Raw genomic sequence first — 26,115 nt, 5'->3', positions numbered from 1 at the left:
TTGATATGATTCCATTGTTGTATTGATTCCATGAGTTCTATTCCATTTCATGTATGGTATATGTGATTACTATCTGATTTCATGTAGCTGTAATCAGTTTGTAAGGAATTGTTGATTATTACTGAATAACAGAAAACTGTTTTCAAGCCTATATCATGCTAAACTTTTATGTTGTTCAAAATACCAATATTAAATTCAAGTATATTGTAATCACCATCCGTTTTTGTAAAAAAGAAAAATGGGTCAACCTGTTGATGTGATGTGTGATGTATTTTGTTGTGACGTGTGACGTTATATAATACAATATTATAATTATATAACGGAAAAAGTAATAAAAACGTACGGTCGGACACAAATGACGTTGAATAAATTAAAATAGTGTTCAAGGTTAAACTTCGTTCCGGAACATTACGTTTTTTGCAAACTTTTCTTGATATTACTTTTTATTTTCTTATATTACTCGACGAATAAAGTCGAAATATATCAGTTTTGAGTATAAGAATCAATTTGTTCAAATTTATGCGTACTTAAAATTTGATATCCTTAGCTTACTATATGGCTTACGTTACCTTAGTCATTAAAAGCAAAAAAACGCTTTAAAGCGTTAATCTTTATTGATACTATGAATGTTATTGCTGTAGTATAGGTAAATCATTTTTCCGACCACCGAAAGGCAGTCGGTAACCCTTGTCCAAAATAATATTTGATGTATTTTTTGGAAGTCATTGGGATCTGACCGCTATTTTCATTATTTTTCAAAATAATTAAAGGAGGCTTCGTTAAAATCCATGAGAACGTCACACACCGACAAGTTCACCGAAAAACGATACTCATACTTTTCAATCAATCTAATATATTTTAACCGCACGTTATTAAAACGTCATTTATATTTATCAAACTAATTTCCACCTGATTCAATGTACATTCTTAGTAACTAGTTTCATTATGGATTCGTAAGAGACTTTTATAGTTTCTTTTAAAATAATCTGTGCATTAAAACGTTGCTTAAATAGAATAGTAACTTTCACAATAGTTTCTTTCTTTTAATTTAAAATCCTGTAAGAAAATCATATGAATATTTTCATTATTCATAATGAGTAGCAATAAAATATATATTTATATAATACTATAGATGTTCTTAACAAATGCTTCTTTAATATGGCCAATTAATAATAGAAAATAGCATATTAAATTCAAATTTTAACGAAACGACATTTCCCTAATGTCACCTAATACGTAAAGTTAAATTTGAATTAGATCGGCTTCTTGTGCATCAATAATGATATTAATAGATTTGACGAAATATTTGTAACCTAATATTCCACACGCGTTCTCGTATGCAGTTTGTGCTACGTCTAAACGACGTATACAATACACAAATATACTTGTTATCTGCACAAGTGAAACAATCTTTTATAGCAAATGAATCGAAAATATACTGACCACTATCCGTTAGTTGTCATAGTGTATACATTGATGTACACCGGCCGATAGGTTTAGCGTTAACCTTTTACACTCCGAAAAATGTTATAATCAACTAGCAACTCTACCAAATCTTTACAAGGATATTTTTTAATTTAATAGCTTTACCTCGAAATATGTAGATCTTTGAAATTATTTGTAGATTACTTTCTCCCTATTGCATTTTTTGTTAACGAAAACAAAATCAAAAAATAACTTTCTAGTGTCATCTTCGCGCTACAGTCATGCTGATAGAGAAATTATACACAAGACTGATTGTATAATTATATAATTAAGAATTGTATAATTATAGTGATATGTTTTTTTACATTCCATAAGTAAAATTTATATTTAACGATGATAAGCCTAGCTTTTTTACTTATTTAGACCTTTGAAAAATTCGATAAATTCTAATATAGGGTGGACTTATTAATATTTAAATGAGTTTATTATTTTATCAGTGAGGTCTAATACATATTTGTACAACATTTGTATTATATTACATTATAAATCTTTGTCTAAAAGTAAAATTGCTCGTTATGAAAACAGTGGTTATGTAAATGTAAATGTCAGTTTAAAATGAAAAAATAAAAAGCCGGTTTTATTTGTAGCTTCTAATCTTCTAGTAATTGTCACAGCAAAGTAAAAATACAATTCAAGAAGAGAAGATAGATAATGAACAACGTTCAATATTTTTTATTAAAAATTATATATATTGCCTGGAACCACGCTAAGCATATCCTTGAAAACAAATCTGAAGGTTATAATAGTTATAAAATAATAAATTTTACGTTTCGTATTATATAAATTACAGATGTGCGTAGCACGATCATCATAATTTTAGATAGTAAAATAACATTTCATTCTTCAAAAATTCGAAGGGAATAAAAATCGATGCAAATACTAATTTCTGTGGACAATTCATACTAGCGTGAATCGGATAAGAATTTGTTTTGTTTTTAAAAAGTTGTAACCATATCTTTCCCTATCTCTTTTAAAATAAGCATTATAAGAGGATATGTATATTTATTACATATATTTTGTAAAATTTTAAGTATTTTGATAAACCTCACGTATAAAATTTTAGTTTAAAAAAATTTAATAAAAAATTTCTTATTAATCGATCCATCTCTGATTATTAAATAATGTAAGAAAATGTAACATATTTAATTGAAAATATTTGCATTATTTTACGGAGAAGAAATTGTGTTGGAATATGATGTAATCTTGAAGGGAAATTTCAATTTCATAACTATATTACAAATAGGTCGAATTTTAAGGCGTGGATTTATTAAGATGCCAGTAAAATTCCATTTATCTGAACTCTGTTTATTGACACGAAATTCTAGTTAGATCCAATTAACTGAAGTCCTATGGAGAAATTGAATCCACTTAACTGGCCGTGAACTTCTATTATTTAAATAAGAAATCATAGGTAGTGGGGAGAATCAATAAATTCCTATTATATGAGCTCCAGTTATATAAACTGTTTGTCGTTTGAGGGGGTCAGATAAATAAAGCATTGTTTAGAAAAATCAGATTTTACAGTTTGTTGCAATGTACTATCTACTTGATATTAAATCATCTAAGTAAATTACTCACAAGCTATGTTGATCAACTTTATAAATTGAGAAGTAAAGAAAAATGATGATGTTAAAAAACCTTATATTTTCTAATGTATCTTGATATTTCTAATTATTTCGTCATGACCTGGAGCATATACATATAGGAATAAGTTTATCTTTTATTAGAAGCTATTTTATTTTTTATGAAATTGCAGTAAGTAAATATGATTAATTTAACCTCTGTGAGACTCACATTATCCATACATTGTACATTCCTGTGCTGTTACACTGGCTTATTGGTATGTAAAATTAAAGGATAATTTCTTTGATGAAAAATTAATGATATTTAATCTGTTATAGTTTCGTTGAAAAAATAAAATTGTACAACTACATGAGCTCATTTTAATCCTCTTTCACAATTCTTTGTTTATTCTTTTAACAGGTGGTAAAGCGAAGATATTTTCTCTTTTCGAAAATTTTACAAATTCAGACGGCTCTACGGAGTTAAATTTTTTTTTCTACAACAACGAGTGAGACTCGTGGTACTTCGTTCGGACCAAACGTAAACACGACCCTGGCTCGTGGTATTTCATTCTGAACTAACGTAAACAACACGAGTCAGGCTCGTAGTTCAGTTGTTCTCGATATTTTCATACTTTAGTTACGTATAATTGTTCGTTATGCTCACGCGTTTAGGTTATAATTTCCTAAAAGAATTAAACAACCCTTATACCTATCATGCCAGTAAAAAAGAAAATCTAATATTGATGATGGTAGTGAGAAATATGTTATTATTGTGGATAGTGATTCGGTAAATACTGCTGATAATGCTAGTGATGGTAGCGATATTGTGTTTCCTATTGTGTTTCATTGTTTCGAAAAATATCACACAGTCGAAGATTACTAATTTTCTACGAGTTTTCTCAAAACATTATTAATTTAAATTAAGCATTAATTTACAAATTGCCATTGATACATTATCCACTTTTAAATAATAAATCATTTTTGTTCACTGATAAATCGATCATAATTACTTCCCAGACGTCTGAAAAGTATTAGTTGTGCCCAAACATGTTTATTATTTCACAATTCCTATTGTTGAGTCGAAATGACATACATGCCATAAGACGTATACATTTAGCGCAAGTTCGAGCACACTGCTAAATAGCTAAATAGTTCGACGCGTGACCGACCTCTTTGTTTATTGTGGCCCGAGCAATCGGGAGTTAACGGATAGGACAAGGGGTCAAATGAAAAGTGTACCGTCGGCATTGGAATAATTCAAAGTATATCACGAGGAGGTTGAACGGTCAAACTTGAACCACGCGTGACGTATGTGTAATGCGTGTGTAATTAATGCGTGTGTAGTATGCATATTTAGTGTGCGTGTAATTATTATTTGTGTAATGCGTATTTAGTTTCTGCGTGCTTAGAGTGTATATAGGATATGTGTTTTTATAAATGTTTCTGGCACATGTGTAGTATGTGTTTATTGTTCGAACTGTACACAGTTTGTGTGTATAGTACATGCGTTTATTGTGTGTTATAGTGTGCGTCCATGGACGATCGATGTCAAAAAAATGATAAAGTAACGAGGATATAATAGCCGCTTTTAAATAAATTAAACATACACACATACACACGTACTAAAAATGAACACAAGATTGTAAAGGAAAAAGCTTCGTGTTTTAAAATGAGCCCAGGTAAATTATTATCCAATTTCTTTTCACAAAATTATGACAGTTTTAATATCGACAATTTTTCATCTAAAATGCAATCAGTCTTTAACTTTGTACGCTAATGTATTATCATATCTCACATATTTTTTCTGCATGAGAACTACTTCATAACGACAATATTAATCTCATGATAAATGAAGCAGGATTTAACGAGGCAATCAGTCAAAATACTAATTCTCAACTAGGTACATACGGTACCTACGGAGGAGCTATGGTACCGGGATAAGTATAGTATTTATACATGATACAATTTGATTCGGATTAATAAATGCTAATAAACTAGTACAAATGAGTGCTAGTGGGTCCGGTTAAATATATCCAGGAGAACAATTATCGAATGGGCCCAACTAAATCAAGATTGATTAAAGTCACATGAGACAATGTGTTCAGGAAATGGGTCTGTGCCACTGATATCTCAAATTCGCGAATAATATTTGGAGAGTCAGAACACCTGAGTAGCACATCAGAACCAGGCTATATAAATGTGACTGGGCTATGGGCACTAACGGTTCATCTAAATCAGGACATGTCAGTACAAGCTTCCCCAGGTGCACGAATGAATCACGACTATTGAGTTCAAATGCTCTTGGGCAAATGAGTACAGGAACACTCTTGTTACAAAGAGAAATAGGAGGAATTGGAAATCAGTTGAGTCCAAAGACAATGATAAAATCAAATACAATTAAGTTAGACAAATAAGCAGTAGCCGCAACACGTCTCCACGGGAGAACAAAAAGAATAATAGACCGAAAATCATTTCGGGCATTACAGCAGTGGAGAGTAAGATTTTATCCTTTTTAAAAAAAGAAACAAAGGAAAATGGCATTTATTCCAAAAAAAGCTCGGCGAGAATCCCAGTCAACAAGAGTAAATATGCTGATGAAAGTGAATTGCATATCGACACACCTTCGGAATATTTCGAATATAGTGATTATAACACCCCAATGGCGGTAAAAACAAAAGGAATGGAGGAAGAAAAGAATTAAGAATTAACAAACAATAAACAAATAAAAGAATTAACAAACAAAATAAATACGAGACTCCACCTATTATCCAAAAAAAGATGCAGAAATAGCAGAGATCACTAAAAAGAATAACGGACATATAAGTGGCACTTCTGAATGGATCCAAGAATTAACACGTTGACTGCCACGCGTGTTTTCAAAGAAATCTCCGTCAGGCTACGCGTGCAGCAGTACCAAGCGTTCTCTGCTAGGTGCTTCCATCGATATTTTAGTAATGCGGGTCGCTCAAGTGGTGGTCTCAAGAATGATCTCTCGTTTCGTTTGTTCGTAACATTAAAACCACTGGCTGTTGTTGAATATAATGAAGGAAAGTGTGGTATAAATTATTCCGACTAAATGTTTTTTTATGCCACCATAATTAGAAAAAGAATCAAATCCTTCTGGAAATTTCTGTTGTAAACGCTTTGACGGTTTACAAAATTGCAACAAGGGAGATTATTAGAAATATTAGAATATTTAGACAATTATTAGTTGCAAAATTATTAGGCTTGTCTGAAAATACAAAAAATCCTTGTCTTCGACGGAGTCAGCATAATATCGCCGTTCGGAAAAATGATTCCGGAAGAAGCATTAGACGCGCATGCAAACTATGTTATGCAAATAAAAGACGTCGAATAGACCGAACAAAGGCATAAAAGAATTTGAAGAAAACAACAATTTATTGTCCAAATTGTCCCGACCAACCTCAGCTATGTATAGAATGTTTTAAAATTTTACATTCTAAGTAATTTTTTTAATAAACCATTTTTCTATTATTTTTATAACAATTCAACAATTTTATTATTATGGAATATCTTTTCAAATACTTACGACAATCCTTTGCAAGTAGTTAAATAAGCAACACCCGAATATGTGTTACGCAGCCCGACCAGAAACTTTGCTGACACCCGAATACGGGTGTCGTGGCAGTCAACGTGTTATATAAAAAATGAAGAGTAAGGATTACATCGGTCAAGGAAAAGGTTACTCACAGAAAGTCGGTGGCAACGTCGCGCCCTAAATAGTAGCTACAAAACACAGATTGATACAAAAAGAACACTACCAAATTAGTAAAAGGAAACAGACCTTCCCAGTGAAAGACAAAGGGGAAGAACTTAGGAAAAGATCTAAGAAAGGAGCGTTGGCATAGATAAAAATGACACCCAGAGGGAAAACAATAGTAGTGAAATTAATTAATAGAAAGATCAAATAAATAAGAAAATACTTAAAATAGAGAAGACAAAAAAAATCGAAGAATATCAACACCAACCCAAAAGGGACAGCAGAAAAGTGAAAAGTCACCAAAGAATTCGCAATAGACCGGAGGCAATACTTGTTAAGGTCGAAAGTGGAAAAGAATGGCTCGAAACCTACAGAGAGCTTATGAGAGCTATGAAGCTCTCAAGAAAACGACTGGTGTTAGGAAGACAAGGAACGGGAATATCTTGGTCGAATTAATAAAAGCAAAAGCATCAGCAAGTGAGATTTCAGAGAAAATAAAGACGGTTACGGAAAACAGAGTACAGTCAAAACCACTACAAACTATGGTGTCATTGGAAGTCAAAAACATCGATCCGCTGAGCAAGGAAGAGCTCAGAAGCGACATTTGTAGTGACTTAAGCATAAGTAACAGAAACTGTGTCGACGTGAAGACACTGCCAATAAACCCGTGGGGAACATGACAAGCCATTGTTGTCCTCGCATCAATTGTTCCTGCCAATTATAACAATTTAAAAATCAGAGCTGGATTGACAGTAACAAGTATAAAAATCTTGCCGAAAATCAATAGATGTTTTAGGTGTCATAAAATAGGACATACCTCAAATCAGTGCAAAGAAGTTAGCTCTGGAAAGGCACTTTGCGGGAAATGTAAAGTTAGGGATCACAATATGCAGAACTGCATTAACGAACCATGCGGCACCATGTGCAGCGCTCATGGTTTAGCAAATAAAAAACATGTCACTAGGTCATTGGCGTGTCCTATATACAGAAGAGCAATGAAAGAGGAAAATAGTGGAATAAAAAGATAAAGATTTTGCAGACAAATTTAAATCGCTGCAAGTTGGCACAGGATTTAATGTACCAATGTGCTTATGAAGTCAGAGCAGATATCGTTATCATCTATGAACCAAAGAAACAATAGATGTACTGGTAGAAAAACATAAAAGATGATACATCCATATGGGTTGCATTATTTAACAGTGCACTCCCATGTGATAATACCATAATACAGGAAGATGGTATGGTGGGAATAAGAATAGGGGATATTTCCTACGTAAGTGGATATTGTTCTCCTAACATCAACAAAGATAGCTACTATAAATATGTTGACAAATTAGAAAGCTTAATGAAAAGAATATGTAAAAAACAAAGTAAAATACTTATTGCTGGCGATTATAATGCAAAATCGGCAGCATGAAGCGGAGATAAAACTGACAAAAAGGATAGAACCTTAATGGAGGCCTTGGTAAGAAATGGCATTACAACCATAAACGTCAACAAAAAAATATACCTTTGTTAGGAGCAATAGTAATAGCTATCTTGACATAGTGAGCGTAAATAATAACCTAGCTAGGCTTTACAAAAGAACAAAGATGCCACAAATTTTTAATTTAAATTTAACAGAAATAGAGGTCATTATAAATTTTCGACGAAGGACTTCGATCCGGACAGGTTTATTAATAAATTTGACGAAATAAAAAATAATCTACTAATAAATTTTACAACTTATAGGATGAGCTATGGGTAATTTCTCTAAAATATTTTAGAAAAAACGCGTGAAGCCGAATTTAAAAAAGTCTTCCTGCCAAGGGGTAAGAAGAACGAGAACTATCGGTGGAATGAGGATATAGCCCCACTTTGAAAAATGGAAAATAAAAGTAGAAGGGCTGTATTAAACTAGCCAGCAATGGGGAGGATCTTACCAAAGTATATACGCAGAATAAAAAGGAACTGAAAATATTAATTCAGAAAGGCAAAGAACAAGTGTGGAAGGAATTCGTTGCAATCTTAGAATGGGATCCATAGGATAAACCCTATAAAAGCGTTATAAATAAATTAAAAAACAAGAAACCAGTAGATAACTTAAACTCAAATAAAATTAATAGCATTATAGGTACACTTTTCACCACAAAAACAAACATAACTGCCGAAGATGAGAGATGAGATGGTAGTTACCAGGAAGTAACAGACGACGATGTATGTATCACCGTCCAAATGGAGGAGTTAGCAAATGCCATTGGACGATTAAATTCTAAACGGGCGGCTGGCGTGGATGGGGTCTCTGGAACAATATTTAAATTATTATTTAATCATAAAGCTCACGACATACTAAGCATGATTAATACTATATACGAAATAGATAAAATACCTAAAAAATGGAAAATTGCCAGAGTAGTATTGCAAAACCAGGAAATAATCCCCTTCTTCTTACTTCCTATTGGATCTTAAGTATATTACTTGCGATGAGCAATATATGGGGGAATATTTCTAAATCCTCCACTGAGAAATATCTGGCAGGAGCCATATCACAAAAGGCAGTATGGTTCCGCAGAGGTAGAAGCATGGTTGGTCCCACCATACAGGTTAAAAAATTTGCAGATTTCTGCAAAAAGAAAAATTTAGTATACATCCAGATGGCTGTCGAACATGGGTGTCGAACATTAAAAATGTTTTCAACACCCTTAGATGGTAACAATAATTAAGGAAGCCAGGCAAAGGAAACATTTATGATATTATATGATTACCTGAAGAACAGAGAGATTATAATTAGAAGCATTAATGGAAAATTTAAATGTAATGTCTACGCTATTATTATGGATTTAGTGCACGATGGACTTCTCAATAAATTTGATAATATAATAAAATTTACAAACTGTAGTCTTTGCAGACTATTTGGCAATTCTAATGGGTGTCAATAAAGAAGAAAGTATAGAAAATAAACTAGATATAAACATAAACACAATTATGACTTGGTGTAATAACGCTAGATTGCAAATTGCAAAAGAAAAAATAGAGATTATTCTATTGACTGGTACGCAAATACTTAAGATAATAAATGTAAATATTATAAATACACTAATTACTATAAATAACACTATTATATACTTGGGATTAACAATTGGCAACATCAGAAATTACACTGCACACCTGGAAACAATATGCGGTACAGCTGATGCATTTAGTCAGAGTGTTGATAGTACTACTTCCCAACATAAATGGTCCTACTAACCTAGTTAGAAGATTGTTCTGAGAATCGATGGTACTATATGTCTCTCCTGTATGGGCTGAGGCTCCGAAAATGACTAAAAATAAAGAAAATATTAAAAAAGGCACAAAGATCGGCTTTAATGACAACGTCAACAGCTCATAGGATTGTCTTCTATGCAGCCCTGTGTGTGTTGACAGGCAACATGCCAATACACATTAAAGCACAGCTGCAAGAAAAGATATATGAGGTGAAAAAAGGCACATATTAAATATGATAGAAAACATAATCGATAGGGTGCAAAACTCACTCAAGGGAAAGATAGAACAATTGGAAGAAACAGCAATAGAGGATTGGAGAAAGTAATATATAACAAATTGGACAAGAAAATTGATAAACAATGTAGTCATTTTTATAAAGAATAAAAAACTTATTGACCATTATACAATGCAAATGCTTACCGGACATGGTATCTTTATCACATATAGAATCAGAATAATTAAAGAAAGCAATAACCAATGCTGGGATTGCAATGAAGAGCTCGATGATGCTGAACAGGTATTGTTTAAATGTCCAAGATGGGCCTCCCAACATATAGCCCATGAAAACCATGCCGATGAAAGTTTAAGCACCAAGAATATGATTACATTAGTTACTGTAGACGATGATATATGGAATCACTTCCAAGTATTTTGTGGCTCCATAATGAACTTTCTATAAGGCTTAGACTCAGGATATAGCCCATAAAAACTATTTTAACCAACAAGTGAAGAAATTAATTATCTGTTATCTACTTTTATTTACTCTGTTCTGTCCATCTATTTAATTAATTATTGTAATTGTTTATTTAGTTATCTTTTTATTTATCCATTATTAATTAATTAATTAATTAATTTATAATTTGAATTATTCATTAAAATACCGGTTTGCTATGTTATTTATTAACTTAATATTTATATACATTAATTTATAGTTACTTAATGGGTGGAACAGTAATACAGATTGATATGTTTCATAACTTAACCTATACACAATGGAATGGTATCACTGTTGTGATAAATTGAAGTTTAGTAAATTAAACATTGTTCATCGACATTGCACTCACGCGCGTCCGGCGATGACCACTTAGAAATCAAGTAACCACTTAATTGTGTATGAAAGTTTAATTGTAAATATTATATTGTTTTAACTAGATATGGAGCTAGCACGTGGTGTTATGGAATGCCACTAGTTATAATGAGTATTGAATATGGCAATACCAACATGACTAGTTTCTAACCAATCACCGCAATATTGTCACCAGTAACTATTTATTTATTAATTATTAATTCGTGGTGCTTCATCTAGTAGTTAACATTTAAACAAGTGTCGCTAATTTAGATACATCTTTACACTACTAGAAATTATTCAATTAGTAATTACTTTTTTCAAAGGATGTTTTCATTTATACGTACTTTAACATTCGAACAAATGTCATAATTTAGACATATGTTACATGTTGCTAGCAACTTAGATACATTACTACATTTTATTAATTATTTTATTTATTTATTTTAATAATAACGAATTCTGAATATACTAATTTTAATTATATAAATTAGTTAGTTAAACTGATAAACTAGAAAACGTTGAATTATTATTTTAGTAATTGAACAAGGTGTTGCAAATTTAGACATATATGACACGATGTTAGTAAATTATTCTGAATAATTACTATTCATTTTGGTGACTCATCTTTATTAAGTATTTAACACCTGATCAGAATGTCACAATTCCAAACATGTATATGATGCTCGCAACCAGGGCTGGCGCAAGGCAGATGCAAGACATTTTTTTAGTAGCAATGATTCAGTTTAAAGGAGTGACATAAATCATCAAAGTTCAGTGTAACTCAATAAAGTCCTCATATCTTGGAAACTACTTTACATTAAAAAAATCTAGGTGCTTTCAGAGAAATGTATTTTTTAGAGAAATTAAACTACATTAATAGTTTTCTGCAAAAGTCATACATGATTACAGATTTTGTACTTTCATTGAATTTTTTGCCCCTTGAAAGCAAATTATGGATGCAAAAAAAGATTACTTGGATTTGTTTAAAAAAACTGCTTAAAAAATAGATATGACTCCCAAATTTTTGGAAGTTTGTCGACGAGATGCAGCTCCTACCAGCTTGCATAGGAACTGGGTATAGTGTCACGTAAACTTCAGGGTTGGATGATAAGAGAAAAGAATGCTGAGTCGTAACTCAACTATTAATCTTCTTTCATCGAACTTTATTATAAATTTACCACTTACAAGCAAGAGAATGACACTGAACCGGAGAAAGGGGGTGCGCAAAAACAGGAACCAGAACAAGAACAAGAACTGCCCGAGCTGTCTGAAGTCTCGACTTACATACATTTTTGGTTTGAGGATGTTGAGGGACTCGGTGTAGGTTGTGATGTGGAGAAGTGTCCGAAGGTCGGGGGTCGATGTCTTATCTATGATGTAGACTAAGGTGTGTCATAGCTTTGGTGTAGGCTATGATGATAAGGTGGTGATGTGTCCAAAGGAGTCCGAAGCTCGGAGTCGATGCTTATCTCTGACGTAGGTTGAGATGTGATTGATGTTACAATAGCAACGCCTGACATTTATTAGTGGTTGTGTGTCAGTTGCCGTCTTGCGGTTCGTATGTTTTAAACAAAAACGCATCAGGCTATTGCATTGCTACGGTCTTCGGTGCTGAGCGTTAGTCAATCTTTTATCACGTATGTGTCACATAAAATAATAAAAAGAAATCAAAGTTGAAAAGAAAAATAAAATATAAAAAAATAAAAAAGAGAATTTATTTTTGAACACTTAGTTTACACTAATTGCGATCTGGTTCTGAACTCCAGCCGTGACTTTCCAAGACTGAAGCTCTTACAATTTGACTTTCGATGGGATCTGTTTCTTTTTTTCTTTGTCACCCCTCAATATCTCCACTATCCGCGCATTTGTTAGGCGTCCGCGACCGTTGCCACGCAAGCCCTTCTTCTAGACCATTTGGCGGAAGGACCGTTGGGATATCGATGACTCATTAGGCACTTCGGCGATATACATTGTCGCCGAGTACCGCCACATCTTTATCTCTGATTTTAAAGTGAGCCGGTCGTGACACAATCATGTTGTAGATTTCGATCGTGAATTGGTTGAGTTTGTTTACAAAGCGTAATTCCTATCCCTTGAATTTAAGGCAACTAACTAAGGGTATTATTACTAGTGCTAGGGTCAGAATTATCCTGAAAAAAGTATGTTTTCAATCGGTTACCATTTCGGTATCTTTTTCTTAACATTATCAATAGAAATAATGTAATAAGGAGTTTTCACATCGTTGATTCTGTAGTGTCCTAACCATTCAATGTCCAACTTATCTCTTTTATTGTCATTATGAATTAAAACAAAGTCTCCTTTCCTAAACACAGTCTGAGTTTTAACAATCTTTCTCTCTTGGTCTCGCTTATATCGTTGCTTATTCTGAATAAGTGTTTTGTGTGCAGTTTCCCAATATTTATTCAACTGTTTTTGCCAAAGTGAGTACATATCATCATAGGTAAGCGTGGGGAATTTGGATATTGCGGAAGGTAAGTTAGCTTTTCGTCCAAAGGTCAATTCGAAGGGAGAGAATCCTGTTCCTTCATGTTTCGCGCTGTTGTACCCTAAACAAATGAAATGAAGTACTTCGTCCCATTCTTCGTCATTGTCGTGTAATGCAGTACGAATTAAGTCCTTAATTGAGGCATGCGTTCTTTCGAGGGATCCGTTACTCTGTGGGTGAAATGAAGTTGTTTTGATGTATTTGATTTTAAAGGCTTCTTCAAATTTCGTCATTAAATCGCTAACGAAATTTTGTCCCTGGTCTGTTAGGATCGTTTTTGGTGTCGAAAATATGTAAACATAGTGTTCAATGAGCGCGTTAATTATGGACTCTTTTCGTTGCGTTTTAAGGGGGACTAGTATCAGATATTTCGTAAGTTCATCGTGAATTGAAAGTATGTATTGATTCCCGCGTTTGGTTTTCGTCATCGGTCTTATGATGTCCATAGCGATTTTGTCGTTAGGGTTAAGTAGTGTGTCTGAGATTTGTGGGGATTCTTTGGGTCTGATACGTGTTAATTTCTCCTTTTGACATGTGTCGCATGTTTTCACGAAGTTTCCTACTCTTTCTAAAAGTCGGGAGATTTTAAATTTATCCTTGATCCGTTGATACGTTTTCTGTATCCCTAAATGTCCTACGGTGTCGTTATGGTTTTCCCTTATTGCTTGTAGTATTTCGTTTTCGTCTAGTTTTAAGATGTCCTTAAAATGTGTCGTTAAAATTTATTAGCATGAGTTTAATCTGCGTTTTCTTTAATTCAGTGAAATCATTATTTCCTATGTCGATTTTTGTTGTATCTTTAAGAATTTTGTAACGTCTTCTGATCCAAAGTGTCTCGTCGTATTCTCCTAAATCGTTTCGAGTTAATTGGTAAAATGTTTGGTCATTCGGTTTAATTTCTAAGAGTTTCGGATTCTCGTTGTTGTCTTTCTACGCGTTGAATGAGTTAGTGTGATCTGAGGTGATTATGAGTGTCGTGCCGGATAATGAAAGTACACTAGAAGGTGTTTAACAATAACAATAGTTTATTATCGTGTGACAAATAACGCTCACAGCAAATGTCGCTCGACGCGTAGCACAATAATCGTCGTCGGTTTCGTTTCGCTTAGACACCAGAGACGTTTCGCGTTTCGTAGCTCAGAACGGAATGACGCCTTTCTGAGAACAAAACGAATTCTTTCTTTAGGTGCCCATCGATATCCCCACTAGGACGCCCTTATTAGATGTGCCGCGGCAGTTGCCACGTGTGTCCTCTTCCGAGGATTTGGCGGAGGAAACATAGGGATATCGATGGCACAACGGGCATGTCGATGTTGCGCTTTTGGCGGCCTAACGATTTGTATTGTGAAGCCGGCGGAAAGTTCCGTGGCGGGTACCGCCACAGATCAATTACTAGGTCGAGGTTAACTACTTCGTCGCAAGTTACCGCGTAAACTCTAGATAAAGCGTCTGCAGCTGTGTTATCTTTACTCTTTGTATATTCGATTTCATAGTCATATTCTTCGAGTATGAGTCTCCAACGAATCAGTCTGCTAGAGGGATCTTTGCAATTGTGTAGCCACTTAAGACCTTGGTGGTCGGTTTGAATAATGAAGCGTCGTGCTAACAAGTATTGTCTAAGTCTTTTCACGGCCCATTTGCCCCCACGATTGCTAAAATTTCTCTTTCTGTCGTGGTATAATTTCGTTCGGGTGGATTCAGAGTTCTTGATATGTAACAACAAGGATGTCCGTCTTGTGACAGTATTGCTCCTAGTCCTTCGTTACTTGCGTCTGTTGTTAATGTGAATGTTTTGTCAAAGTCTGGATATTGTAGTACAGGGGCTTCGCAGAGTTTTTGTTTCAATGTGTCAAATGCAAGTTGTTGTTTATCGGTCCAATGGAATGGGGTGTCTTTCTTTGTGAGATCTGTCAGTGGTTTCGCGATTTTAGAAAAATTGCGTATAAATTTTCTATAGTATCCAACGAGTCCTAAGAATGATTTTATGTGGGTTGCGGTTTTTGGTGTTTTAAAGTCTTTCACGGCTTGAATCTTTTTGGGATTAGGTTTTACTCCTTCTTTTGTTATTACGTGTCCTAGGTATTCTAATTCTGGTTTCAAAAATTCGCATTTGTCCGGTTCTATCTTTAATCCTAAATTTTGTAATCTGTCTAGTATAATAGCTAGATTTTGGTTATGTTCTTGGATGGTGCTTCCGAATATTATAATGTCATCTAGGTATACAAAACAGTTATTTCCTATTAATCCCCGTAATACCGTATTATTACCGTGATACCGTCCATCATACGTTGATACGTCGCCGGTGCGTTTTTAAGGCCGGAAGGCATGTGATTATAGTGGAAGTGACCTTGTGGAGTTGAGAATGCAGTATATTTTTTGGAATTTTGCTCCATAGATACCTGGTGGAAACCTGACGAGAGGTCTAGGGCTGAGAAAAATTTAGCTTTGCCAAAGTGATCGAGTATTTCGTCCGAATTTGGTAAAGGATATGCGTCTTGATCTGTTTGTTCGTTTAATTTTCTGAAATATGTTGTTATAGATTCAATTCTCGATTTTTGTTTGCCTGATGCGTCTAATTTCTTTGGGACTACCCAAATTGGTGCGTTATATGGACTGTCCGATGCTTCTATGATTCGTTTGTTTAACGTGTCGTTGATTTGAGTCTCAATTTCTTTTTTATGACATTCAGGCAGCCTATAAGATTTGATGTTTATAGGTTTGTCTGTCTTGAGTGTGACTGTATGTTCGGTCAAGTTGGTACATAGTAATGAGTCTGTTTCCATATTAAAAACGTCTAAGTAATTGATGAGGATTTTCTCAAGGGGTTCTCGAAGTTCTGGATCAATATGTTTGGTACGTATTATTTGTGCGAATTTATTAATTTGGCTTAGTTTATCGGGTTTCTCTATTTCGTTTGTAATGTGATTTGCTCACCAGTGTTGATGAAACATACTGTTGTGGGTTTCCCTTCGATGTATTGGGTTGAAGTTAAAGTTTCGCCTGGTCCTACCTTGCTATCGGTTTTCTGGAATGGTAATATAATTTCGTCTAAGGTTAGTTTATTGTTAGTGACACTGTATCGGTACTTTGTCAGGAATGGAAGTCCGATTATTCCGTCTTCGATTAGGGGAAAGTTGTTAGGGACTACGTGGAATTGGTGATTTTTTTTTAGCATAGTTAGATTGCAAATTTTGTCAGTGGTGTGTTTGTCACTTCCCATTAGGAAGGTCTTTGGATTAGGACGTCTAGTGAGGCTTTTTCTTTTATAAGGTTGATTCCTGCTCCGGTATCGATGAGGAATCTGGCCCTTCCTCCGTCTCTTCGTCGCAGTACAATTGATAGTAATCTTCCGGTGGTGGTGCAGTTGATTCTAGGTAAGCTTCCTCTAGATTTTCCGTTGTTTGGTTTACACGAGGTGGAATCTTTCCTTGATTGGCGAATGGAATATTTGAGAGTAGCAGGTTTCGGCTGTGTGTCCGATTTGTAAACACTTGGGACACATCGGTTTCATACGGTCGTCTAATGGTTGGCTAGGTAACTGAGAAAAAGTTTGTGGTCGTGGATTGGTAGTATTTCGCTTGGATACTCATATAGTGTCGTGAGATTGGTTTTTTGGGCGGTTGGCGGCACGATTTGCTTCTCGTAACCATTGTTCTCTATCAGCTGCTAGTTGTTGGGCAAGGTTCAGGTTCTTCGGATCGCTAGCTACTATCATCTGTCCTATTTCGTATCGTAAGTTGAGCAAATATGTTTTAAGTGCTTCGCGTTCTTCGATATCTATAGCTACGCGTCGTTCAGTTGGCGTGCGGTTTTCGTTTTGGGCTGCGTAATTTAATTCATTCAGCTGTTGCCGAAATCTGGAATTGAAAGATTGTACACTTTCCGTTGCCCCTTGTTTTAAATTCTTTAATTTGTCCCAACAATTGCTAATAGTTGTTGGTGTTAATATGTGTTGTCTTAAGCATGAATATAAGTCTTCGAACGAGTTAATTTTTAGATATCGTATGTTTCGTTTCGCGTTGTCTGTAATCCTTTCTATCAGTATGAGATCTAATAATAGCTCTCTGTCACTTGCCTTGCACCTAGCTCTCGCTTTTCGGACCGATAAGATGAAATCTTCAACGCCTACGTCATCTCGACCTCGTAGTGTCTCGATAGTTCGTATGGCCTTTTCTGCTTCGAAGCCTTGATCTTCGTTGTAGTTGTTTCTTTGTTTAATCGCGGCGTGGCTAGACATGGCTCGTGGTCTTTGTGAAGCGTTCGGTCCGTCAGTTTCGTCATCGGTTACGTTATCAGCAATGGTTTCTAAATGGGTGTTCGTTTGCGGCTGGTCGGTCTCGTGTCGATCGGTGTCGTATTTTATTCCCATGGTTTTTGCAAGATCACGTATTTCTTTAGAACGCTAGTTTCCGTAAATTCCTTTATGTTTTTAATATTTTGATCGGTGCTATTCCTAAACTTTTTAAACTCGCCAGTTAGGCTTTGAAATTGTTCAATCAGGGTAGCGATTAGCTCGTTTTGTTTAGCGGTACTCTTGTCAGTTGGGTTCATATTTAGAGATATGACACTTTCGGAAGAAGAGTCACTATCTTCAGAACGTATTTTGGTTTTACTGTTTCGATAATGTACGAAAGCCAACTTATCGAAGTTCTTTGTGGGTTCGTGGGTTGTGACTTTGTCGTCGAGGATGACCGTAGTCCAAGTTGATCCTTTTCCCGAAAGTTGGTTGTCTTGTTTTCTCAAGGAGCAGTTTTCACTATCCTGGCAGGTTCGCCAATTTTGTCACGTCGGTTCGAGATTATTTCGCTTTCCGCACGTAAGGTGAGAGATTGGTACTTCGATTATGATAATTATTGCAAAATTTATTATATAAACTGACAGAGTAAAGATACAGAATGTCGTAAACAGAACAGAAGAGACCAGAATAGAGTGTATTGTGCTGACTTGGGAGGTTTTTTTATATCAAGCGTTTAGTTCCGGTGGGGTTATCGCTGGATGCCGGTCGCATAGGTATGCTGCTACTGCTTGATGACTATGGTATGGAAAATGTGATTATCCTAGCGCTGTATTCCGAGACTCCTGTGACATCTGTATTGTGTGACGGTTTCGTTCTATAAGGTATATAGTTTTACAATTTGAGGTTGTCTTATATTCATAGTGGCGTGTTATGAGTTTCTGTTATTTATTATCTGTCCACATCTTACGAGTTTTGATCGCTTTTTATGTGATAGTTTGCATTTTCTTTTGTGAATACGGCATTAGTTCGTAGTAAATTTTAATTTATAGTGCGTGGATTTGACGGGTTAGTTCAATATTGTAGATTGAATAAATTATTCTGAGTGTTGCTTTTTATTTATTTTATTTTGTTTAAGCTTGCTCGGTATTTTAGTTTGTTGTGGTTTTTATGTTTTCTTTGTGAGTACAGGTTATGTTGGGTCATGGACATGGAAGTATCTGCGCTTGTGCAAACTGTACAAGTATGTATTATTTTATTTATTTTAACTTTATCCTGTTTCCTATGGTATTTCGTCCGTCTGTCTCCCTGATCTTGTATGTATTGTTTTAGCGCAAGAGGAGGAGAGATTCCGAAAATGTGTGGATGGCTCATGAAGACGATACAGATGACTGTGCGAAGGCTCGCTTTCCTGAGGAGACTTCTACCGAAGTCCTGGATGTTCTCCTGTGTCACCGCCCTTCTGGTCAGGGGGAATTTTCCCTGCTGTACGTTCCCAGTGTACGGACAGATTTCGTGATACGTGTCTTGACGTTCTGTTTGACAATAGTGTCGTGCTTAAGTTATTTGTTGGTGTAATTTTATACCTTTATATTCCGTTGTATATAAGATATATTTTGCTCATTTGATTAATATTTCCAAGTGACTGTTGCCTCCGGTGTTTGGTTTGATTTATTGTTTTTCGGTTTAGGTTTTGGTGATTATGATTTTAAATGGTGAATACGGAGGTGTCTTCGTCAAAGATACCTTATGCAGACTTTCCCAGTGAGTACTTTTATTTGTTTTACTATTTTTAATTTGTCTTACGTCATTCATCTTTTATTTACTACGTGTGTTGTTTCAGCGTAAGAGGAAGACGGGTTCCAAAATGTGTGAGTGGTCCCAGAAGGCGTAGTCAACCTGTGAGGTGTCGTGGGCAAGAACGAAGAATCGTGTGACATTTGTGTTGATTATGTTCGATGCTGATATATATATATATATATATATATATATATATATATATATATGTCGGAGATGGAAGGACACTGGAGCCTCCCGTTTGGAACTATGGGAAAATCCCGTAATATTGTAATCTAGATTCTACTATAGCCGTAATTAAACAATTGTCATTCATTGTATTTGTTCGAGACTTGTGATAGTAGGATTGGGTTCGAGGTGACACAACTGGTCGCCGAACGTAGCCGCGGTCACGGGATGGACATTTTTTCTCGGAGATGTCAATATAATGGGACACACGTTGTATTAACAATCAAACTCCAAGCAGAGATTGCCTAGCAACGGTGATTGGAACCTTCTCGATGCTTCGGACCAGTATATAACAAACGAATGCAGTCGTAAAGGTTGAAAAAATTCCATCAGTCTGTTATTCGAGCGATCGCCTTGAAGAGTTACACATCGAGAAGTATATACAGAGCGTCCCATTAAACGTGTTTGCGTGTTAAAGTATTTTACGTTTAATACAGAGTTATCCTGTTGACCGTGGATTCGTTATCGAACCTAGAATCATTGTCACTAGCGTCTCGAGTATCTAATTACCACGGTTACTTGTCGATATCTGTAACAATCGTGTTTGCATTAGTCAATATCTTCTCTATTGCATAACGACAAAGTCTAACCATAACGAATGTTCGTTTCACGCCCCTTTAACCCCAACCCTAATCATAATGCCAATCCGACATATATATATATAATAATTATAATANATATATATATATATATATGTCGGGTTAGCGTTAGGATTAGAGCTGGGGTTAAGGGCGTGAAAGAAACCTTGCTTGCTCTCACAAAATCTATGTCCGACTCTTGGTTAACAGATCGCGAAGACGTTATTCCTTTTCGTTAATAAAGTCGCAAACAGGAATGAATTTTCGTCGCGATGATGCCACCGAGGAAAACTACGACAGGGTGTGCCCAAGGGCACGAGATCATCGGAATCGTGGAGAAAGCCTTCGTTCGGAAGGTGAGGGAAATTGACATTGCTGTTAATTGGTCAATTTCCACGTCGATGGTTAGAAAAGGATGCTAGCCGCCCTTGAGGAAAAGTTGCTAGCGGGAAGCGTCGTTCGTGAGGAAGTAGGTTTCCCCTATCTTTCCGTAGTTGGGACAAAGACTGTTTGTCCATTTGAAGGACTTTAGTTAACTAAATCTTAAGATTTATAACGGGTCCTCAGGCTAGCTGAACATGCACTGCGGAGACGCATCGACATCTGGCGACCATCTTACCCTCTTTCGCTGAGTTTTATATAAGTCGAACATAGTGCACGCAAATTTCAGCGTCGAAACTGTCCAAGCAACAAGCAAATCGCATTCGTTCGTCGATTTTGTAAAAAACTAAGCTTTATTTCTTCCTGAGTAAGATATTTAGTCTTTAAAGGCTCTTTTCACTCCCTTTTATACGCCGAATGAAATGCATGCAACTTGCAGCGTCGAGACGTGCTATGCAGCTCGCAAAACGCATTCTTTCGAAGATTTTGTCGAAAACTAAGCGTTATTTAAATCCAGTTTGAGATATTCCGATGTGAAAGCGCTCTTTCGCTGAGTTTTATATAAGTCGAACATAGTGCACGCAAATTTCAGCGTCCAAACTGTCCAAGCAACAAGCAAATCGCATTCGTTCGCCGATTTTAAAGAAAACTAAGCGTTATTTCGTTTATGATTGAGATATTTCGACGCTTAAGAGCTCTCTTCACTCAATTTTACACGGCGAACGTAGAGCATGCAGCTTGCAGCGTCGAAACGCGCTACGCAGCTCATAAGACGCATTCTTTCGACGATTTTGAAGAAAACTAAGCGTTATTTCGATTCTGATTAAGATATTTCGACGCTGAAGAGCTCTCTTCACTCCATTTTACACGTCGAACGTATTATACGCCACTTCTAGTGTCGAAACGTGCTATGCAGCTCGCAATACGCCTTCTGTCGTCGATTTTGGAGAAAACTAAGCCTTATTTAAATCCTGTTTGAGATATTCCGATGTTAAAGCGCTCTTATTCTGAGTTTTATATAAGTCGAACATAGTGCACGCAAATTTCAGGGTCGAAACAGGCCCAGCGACAATAAAAACGCATTCGTTCGTCGATTTCGACGAAAACTAAGCGTTATTTCATTTCTGATTGAAATATTTCGACGTTTAAGGGCTCTCTTCACTAAATTTCACACCTCGAACGTATTTCACGATATTTCTTGGGTCGAAACGTGCTATGCATCTCGCAAAACTCATTCTGTCGAAGATTTTGTCGAAAGCTAAGCGTTACTTCGTTTCTGATTCAGACATTTCGACGTTTAAGAGCTCACTTCACACCCTTTTATATGCCGAATGTAGTGCACGCCACTTCTAGCGTCGAAACGCTCTATGCAGCTCGCAAAACGCATTCTTTCGAAGATTTTATCGAAAACTAGGAGTTATTTAAATCCTGTTTGAGATATTCCGATGTTAAAGCGCCCTTTCGCTGAGTTTTATATAAGTCGAACATTGTGCACGCAAATTTCAGCGTCGAAACTGTCACGTCCCGCAGCAATAGCAAATAGCAGGATACAGTTCTTTAGAAGATGCGTATCGCCAAGCAGTCCGAGCGACGCACGAGTTAAAACGAATAAACGATAGAATGCGATATCAACAACCGATACCTCCGAATAATTTTAATCGAAACAACGTTCGTCCCCCGAGTAATAATAGCAACATCGGAAACAACCGACCGCCTCGAAGATTTGTACCCCCCCCCCCTCCCCCACAAAAATAACCAAATGTTCCGAGACAAAATACGATAACATGCAACTACTGCAAAAAACCCGGACATTTAATAAGAGATTGTTACAAATTTAAAGCGAGAGTAGATGCGGGGATAATTGTACCTTATGCATCTGGACAGTCGGGAAACCGAGCCCGTCCTTCGAGAGAACAGGACGAGCCTCGAAGGAACGATGTTCTAAAATCGCCCGAGAATCCAAGTAGCAACGAGAAACCCACTACTTATAGAGAAAAACAGAGCGAATACATTATCCCCTATAACATCAAAGAAACAACCACTAAACACGGTGGAAAAACCACCCTGCAGCTACACGAAGACACGAACGAAGAAACAAAAATTTCAAAGCAAAAAGGAAAAGAAAATACGAGAGGAATCGAACAAGAAAGGTCACCAAGAGTCGGACTCAGATTCGGACGACAGCCTCTCCGAATTATTTCAATACGATTAAATGATCCTACGAGTACTCCTACTGTGCGAATAGTCTCACCAGACCTTAAAACTAAAACAAGTTTGTTATTAGATTCCGGATCGGAAATTAATATTATCAAACCTGCTTTACCCGATTCAGCAATCATCAACGAACAAGAAGCAATTGAAATTCGAGGGATTACGGCAACGAGCCTAGTCTCCTTAGGGCAGACAATAATACAGGTTGCGGGCCACCCAGTCGTTTTTCATGTAGTCGATGANTTCATTGCTAATCGATCAAGACGGAATCCTAGGATCCGAATTTTTTGCAGGGTGGAAGGCTCGTTTGGACTACGAGCGAAAATACATCAAATGGGGAAATATTTATATCCCCTTCGATACAAAAGAAAAATTAATCGTGCCTAAACGAAGTTCGATAATATGCTCAATTAATATTGCAAACCCGGAAATAAAAGAGGGATTTATTCCAAAAATCGAGCCAATCAAGGGAGTCTATTTTGGTAACGCAGTGGTGAGGAACCATAAGGGACGGGGTTATATAAGAATAATAAATACCACTACGAGAGATTATGAATTTACAACACCCACTATGGTAATTAAAGAGTTTGAAAATTTCACCTCGTCCCCCAATATGACGTGTAATGCGGTCACAAAATCAAGGGAGAGTAGATTCGATAAAATAATTGAATTATTACGGCTAGAGCACTTAAACGAAGAAGAGAGAAAAATTGTTGAGGAATTAATTCGAAGGAATCAAGATAGATTTCACCTTCCAGGCGAGACACTAGAAGGAACCGAGATTCTAGAACACCGAATAATTACAACGGATGATATACCCATCAATGTTAAACAGTATCGTTACCCACCCGCGCATCGAGAAGAAATAACTCGTCAAATTCAAGAATTATTGGAGACTGATGTCGTAACGCCATCGACATCCCCGTATAATTCTCCGTTATGGATAGTACCAAAGAAACCAGATTCTCAAGGAAATAAACGTTGGAGGCTAGTTATCGATTATAGAAAACTTAACGATAAAACAATCGGCGATGCTTATCCCCTCCTCAACATCACGGAAATATTGGATCAATTAGGAAGTGCAAAATATTTCTCCATATTTGACTTGGCATCAGGCTTCCATCAGATCCGAATGGCACGAGAGGATACCCACAAAACTGCTTTCTCAACACCGTATGGACATTTTCAATTCAAACGAATGCCCTTGGGATTAAAAAATGCTACAGCAACATTTCAACGATTGATGAACTCAGTGTTATCAGGACTACAAGGAGTAGAACTGTTCGTCTATCTGGACGACATAGTAATTTACTCAACATCTCTTCAAGAACATGAATGTAAATTTAACAAATTAATGGAAAGATTAAGGCAAGCCAAATTACGATTACAGCCAGATAAATGTGAGTTTCTACGACACGAAGTAAGTTATTTGGGACACATAATTAGTGAAGATGGGGTAAAACCAGATCCAAAGAAAATTGAAGCAGTGTCAAAATTCCCACGACCAAAGAAAGCGAGAAATATCAAACAATTTTTAGGACTAGCAGAATATTACAGAAGATTTATACCTAATTTTTCCAAAATTGCAAAACCGCTAACTCAATTATTGAAAAAGGACGTCATATTTAAATGGTCGGAAAATCAAGAAATTGCATTCAACAATTTAAAAACAGCGTTAACAACAAAACCTATCTTACAATATCCAGACTTTTCTAAACCTTTCAACCTCTCGACAGACGCATCAGGATACGCAGTAGGTGGCGTATTAAGTCAAGGGCCGGAACAAAATTATTCTACCATAGAAAAGGAATGTCTGGCAATCGTTTACTGTGCAATGCATTTTAGACCATACTTGTATGGTAGGAAATTTACTATAGTAACCGATCACAAACCGTTAGTATGGATGAATTCCATCAAAGATCCTACGTCGAGAATTTGAAAATGGAAACTAAAATTATCAGACTTCGAATTCGATATCCAACACAAGGAAGGCAGAGCGAATGCGAATGCTGATGCATTGTCTAGAAACCCCCCGGAGGTTTGCCTACCAATTAGGAAAAGAGAGGCAGATTCACCAATTCATTATCCTATTCCAAAAAGATTCGAATTAGACACATCAACCGAAGACTCTCCCATATTCGAAGCCAAACCACACAGTTTACCTCTTCCGTCCAACGATCCAAGAAAGCAAAGGAAAACTATTGCTAGAAAGCATTTCACCATAGAAGAAACCCCCGTGAAATATTTCGACCAAGCGGCCGAAGATACCGACGAAGCATCTGTTCAAGGAACAAGTAATTTCGAAATGACAAGAGAGGAAGAGATCTCCTCGCCACACTCCGAGTCGCCACAACGACTAGAAGAGAAAGTTAAACCTACAATAACTGCAGAATTAAAGATCTCCGAAACGAGAGATTCAATAGTAAAAATAAATGATCATAAAGTAATTTTTATTGACATAAAAGGGAACCCTGTAGACAGGGGAGCGTTAGAAATAAAGGAAGCAGGGAAATTACCGAATTATGGAGATTTAATGTTGGAAAGAGCAAGACTGAATCGAGATTTAGGAAAACTAATAATATCCTTACCCGTAAAAGAAAATCGAAACATCCCAATAACAACAGAAAATTTATTAAATTCACTAAGTTCTTTGCTGGATGTAGTAAACGAGAAGCAATTAAAATCCTTCGGTATCAGTAAAGGAAATCTAGAAGAATTACTATGGCGATACATAATCAGGAAATTGAAAGAAGTATTTTTAACAAACACCATACACATCACCATCTGTACCGGAGAAGTAACCATTCCACCAGTGGAAAACCGAAACAAAATAATACAAGAAAAACACGAATCATCGGTAGCAGGACATAAAGGAGTAACGAAAACTTACCAGAGAATACGACAACATTATTACTGGGAAAACATGAAGAAAGAAATCCAAGAGTACGTAAGAACCTGTAAAGAATGTCAACTGAAAAAGTTAACTAGAATGAAAACGAAGCAACCAATGGTACTGACTGATACACCGGGCAGAGCATTTGATAAAATCAGTATGGATATTGTCGGCCCATTACCAAAGACACAAAGGGAAAAC

At 36.0% G+C, this 26,115-nt stretch overlaps 2 protein-coding genes across 16 annotated transcripts; one reads left to right on the top strand and one right to left on the bottom strand.

Annotated features, from left to right (window-relative positions):
• Positions 1-1,890: 1,890 nt before the first annotated feature.
• On the bottom strand, positions 1,891-16,812 carry LOC122570272. The gene is made up of 5 exons (XM_043732370.1): positions 16,527-16,812; positions 9,919-10,073; positions 9,140-9,373; positions 8,947-9,052; positions 1,891-2,871 (listed from the first exon to the last, which is right to left on the bottom strand). Exons 1-3 carry the CDS (start codon positions 16,810-16,812, stop codon positions 9,206-9,208), a joined length of 609 nt encoding a protein of 202 aa, XP_043588305.1. The 3' UTR covers positions 1,891-2,871; positions 8,947-9,052; positions 9,140-9,205.
• LOC122570273 lies at positions 16,358-20,821 on the top strand. 15 transcript variants are annotated; one of them, XM_043732382.1, is made up of 6 exons: positions 16,358-16,445; positions 19,018-19,069; positions 19,159-19,326; positions 19,517-19,590; positions 19,670-19,893; positions 20,640-20,821. In XM_043732382.1, exons 2-5 carry the CDS (start codon positions 19,031-19,033, stop codon positions 19,761-19,763), a joined length of 375 nt encoding a protein of 124 aa, XP_043588317.1. In that variant the 5' UTR covers positions 16,358-16,445; positions 19,018-19,030; the 3' UTR covers positions 19,764-19,893; positions 20,640-20,821. The 15 variants fall into 15 exon arrangements, 13 of the variants coding, with proteins under 13 accessions (XP_043588317.1, XP_043588318.1, XP_043588319.1 ...); XM_043732383.1 differs by lacking the exon at positions 16,358-16,445 and adding an exon at positions 16,831-16,966; XM_043732379.1 differs by lacking the exon at positions 16,358-16,445 and adding an exon at positions 17,264-17,324.
• The last annotated feature ends 5,294 nt before the right edge of the window (positions 20,822-26,115 follow it).

Source organism: Bombus pyrosoma, linkage group LG8, assembly GCF_014825855.1.
Source record: "Bombus pyrosoma isolate SC7728 linkage group LG8, ASM1482585v1, whole genome shotgun sequence".
Lineage (NCBI taxonomy): Eukaryota > Metazoa > Arthropoda > Insecta > Hymenoptera > Apidae > Bombus > Bombus pyrosoma.
The sequence above is the reverse complement of the archived record's forward strand: the minus strand, read 5'-3'. Positions and strand labels throughout refer to the sequence as shown.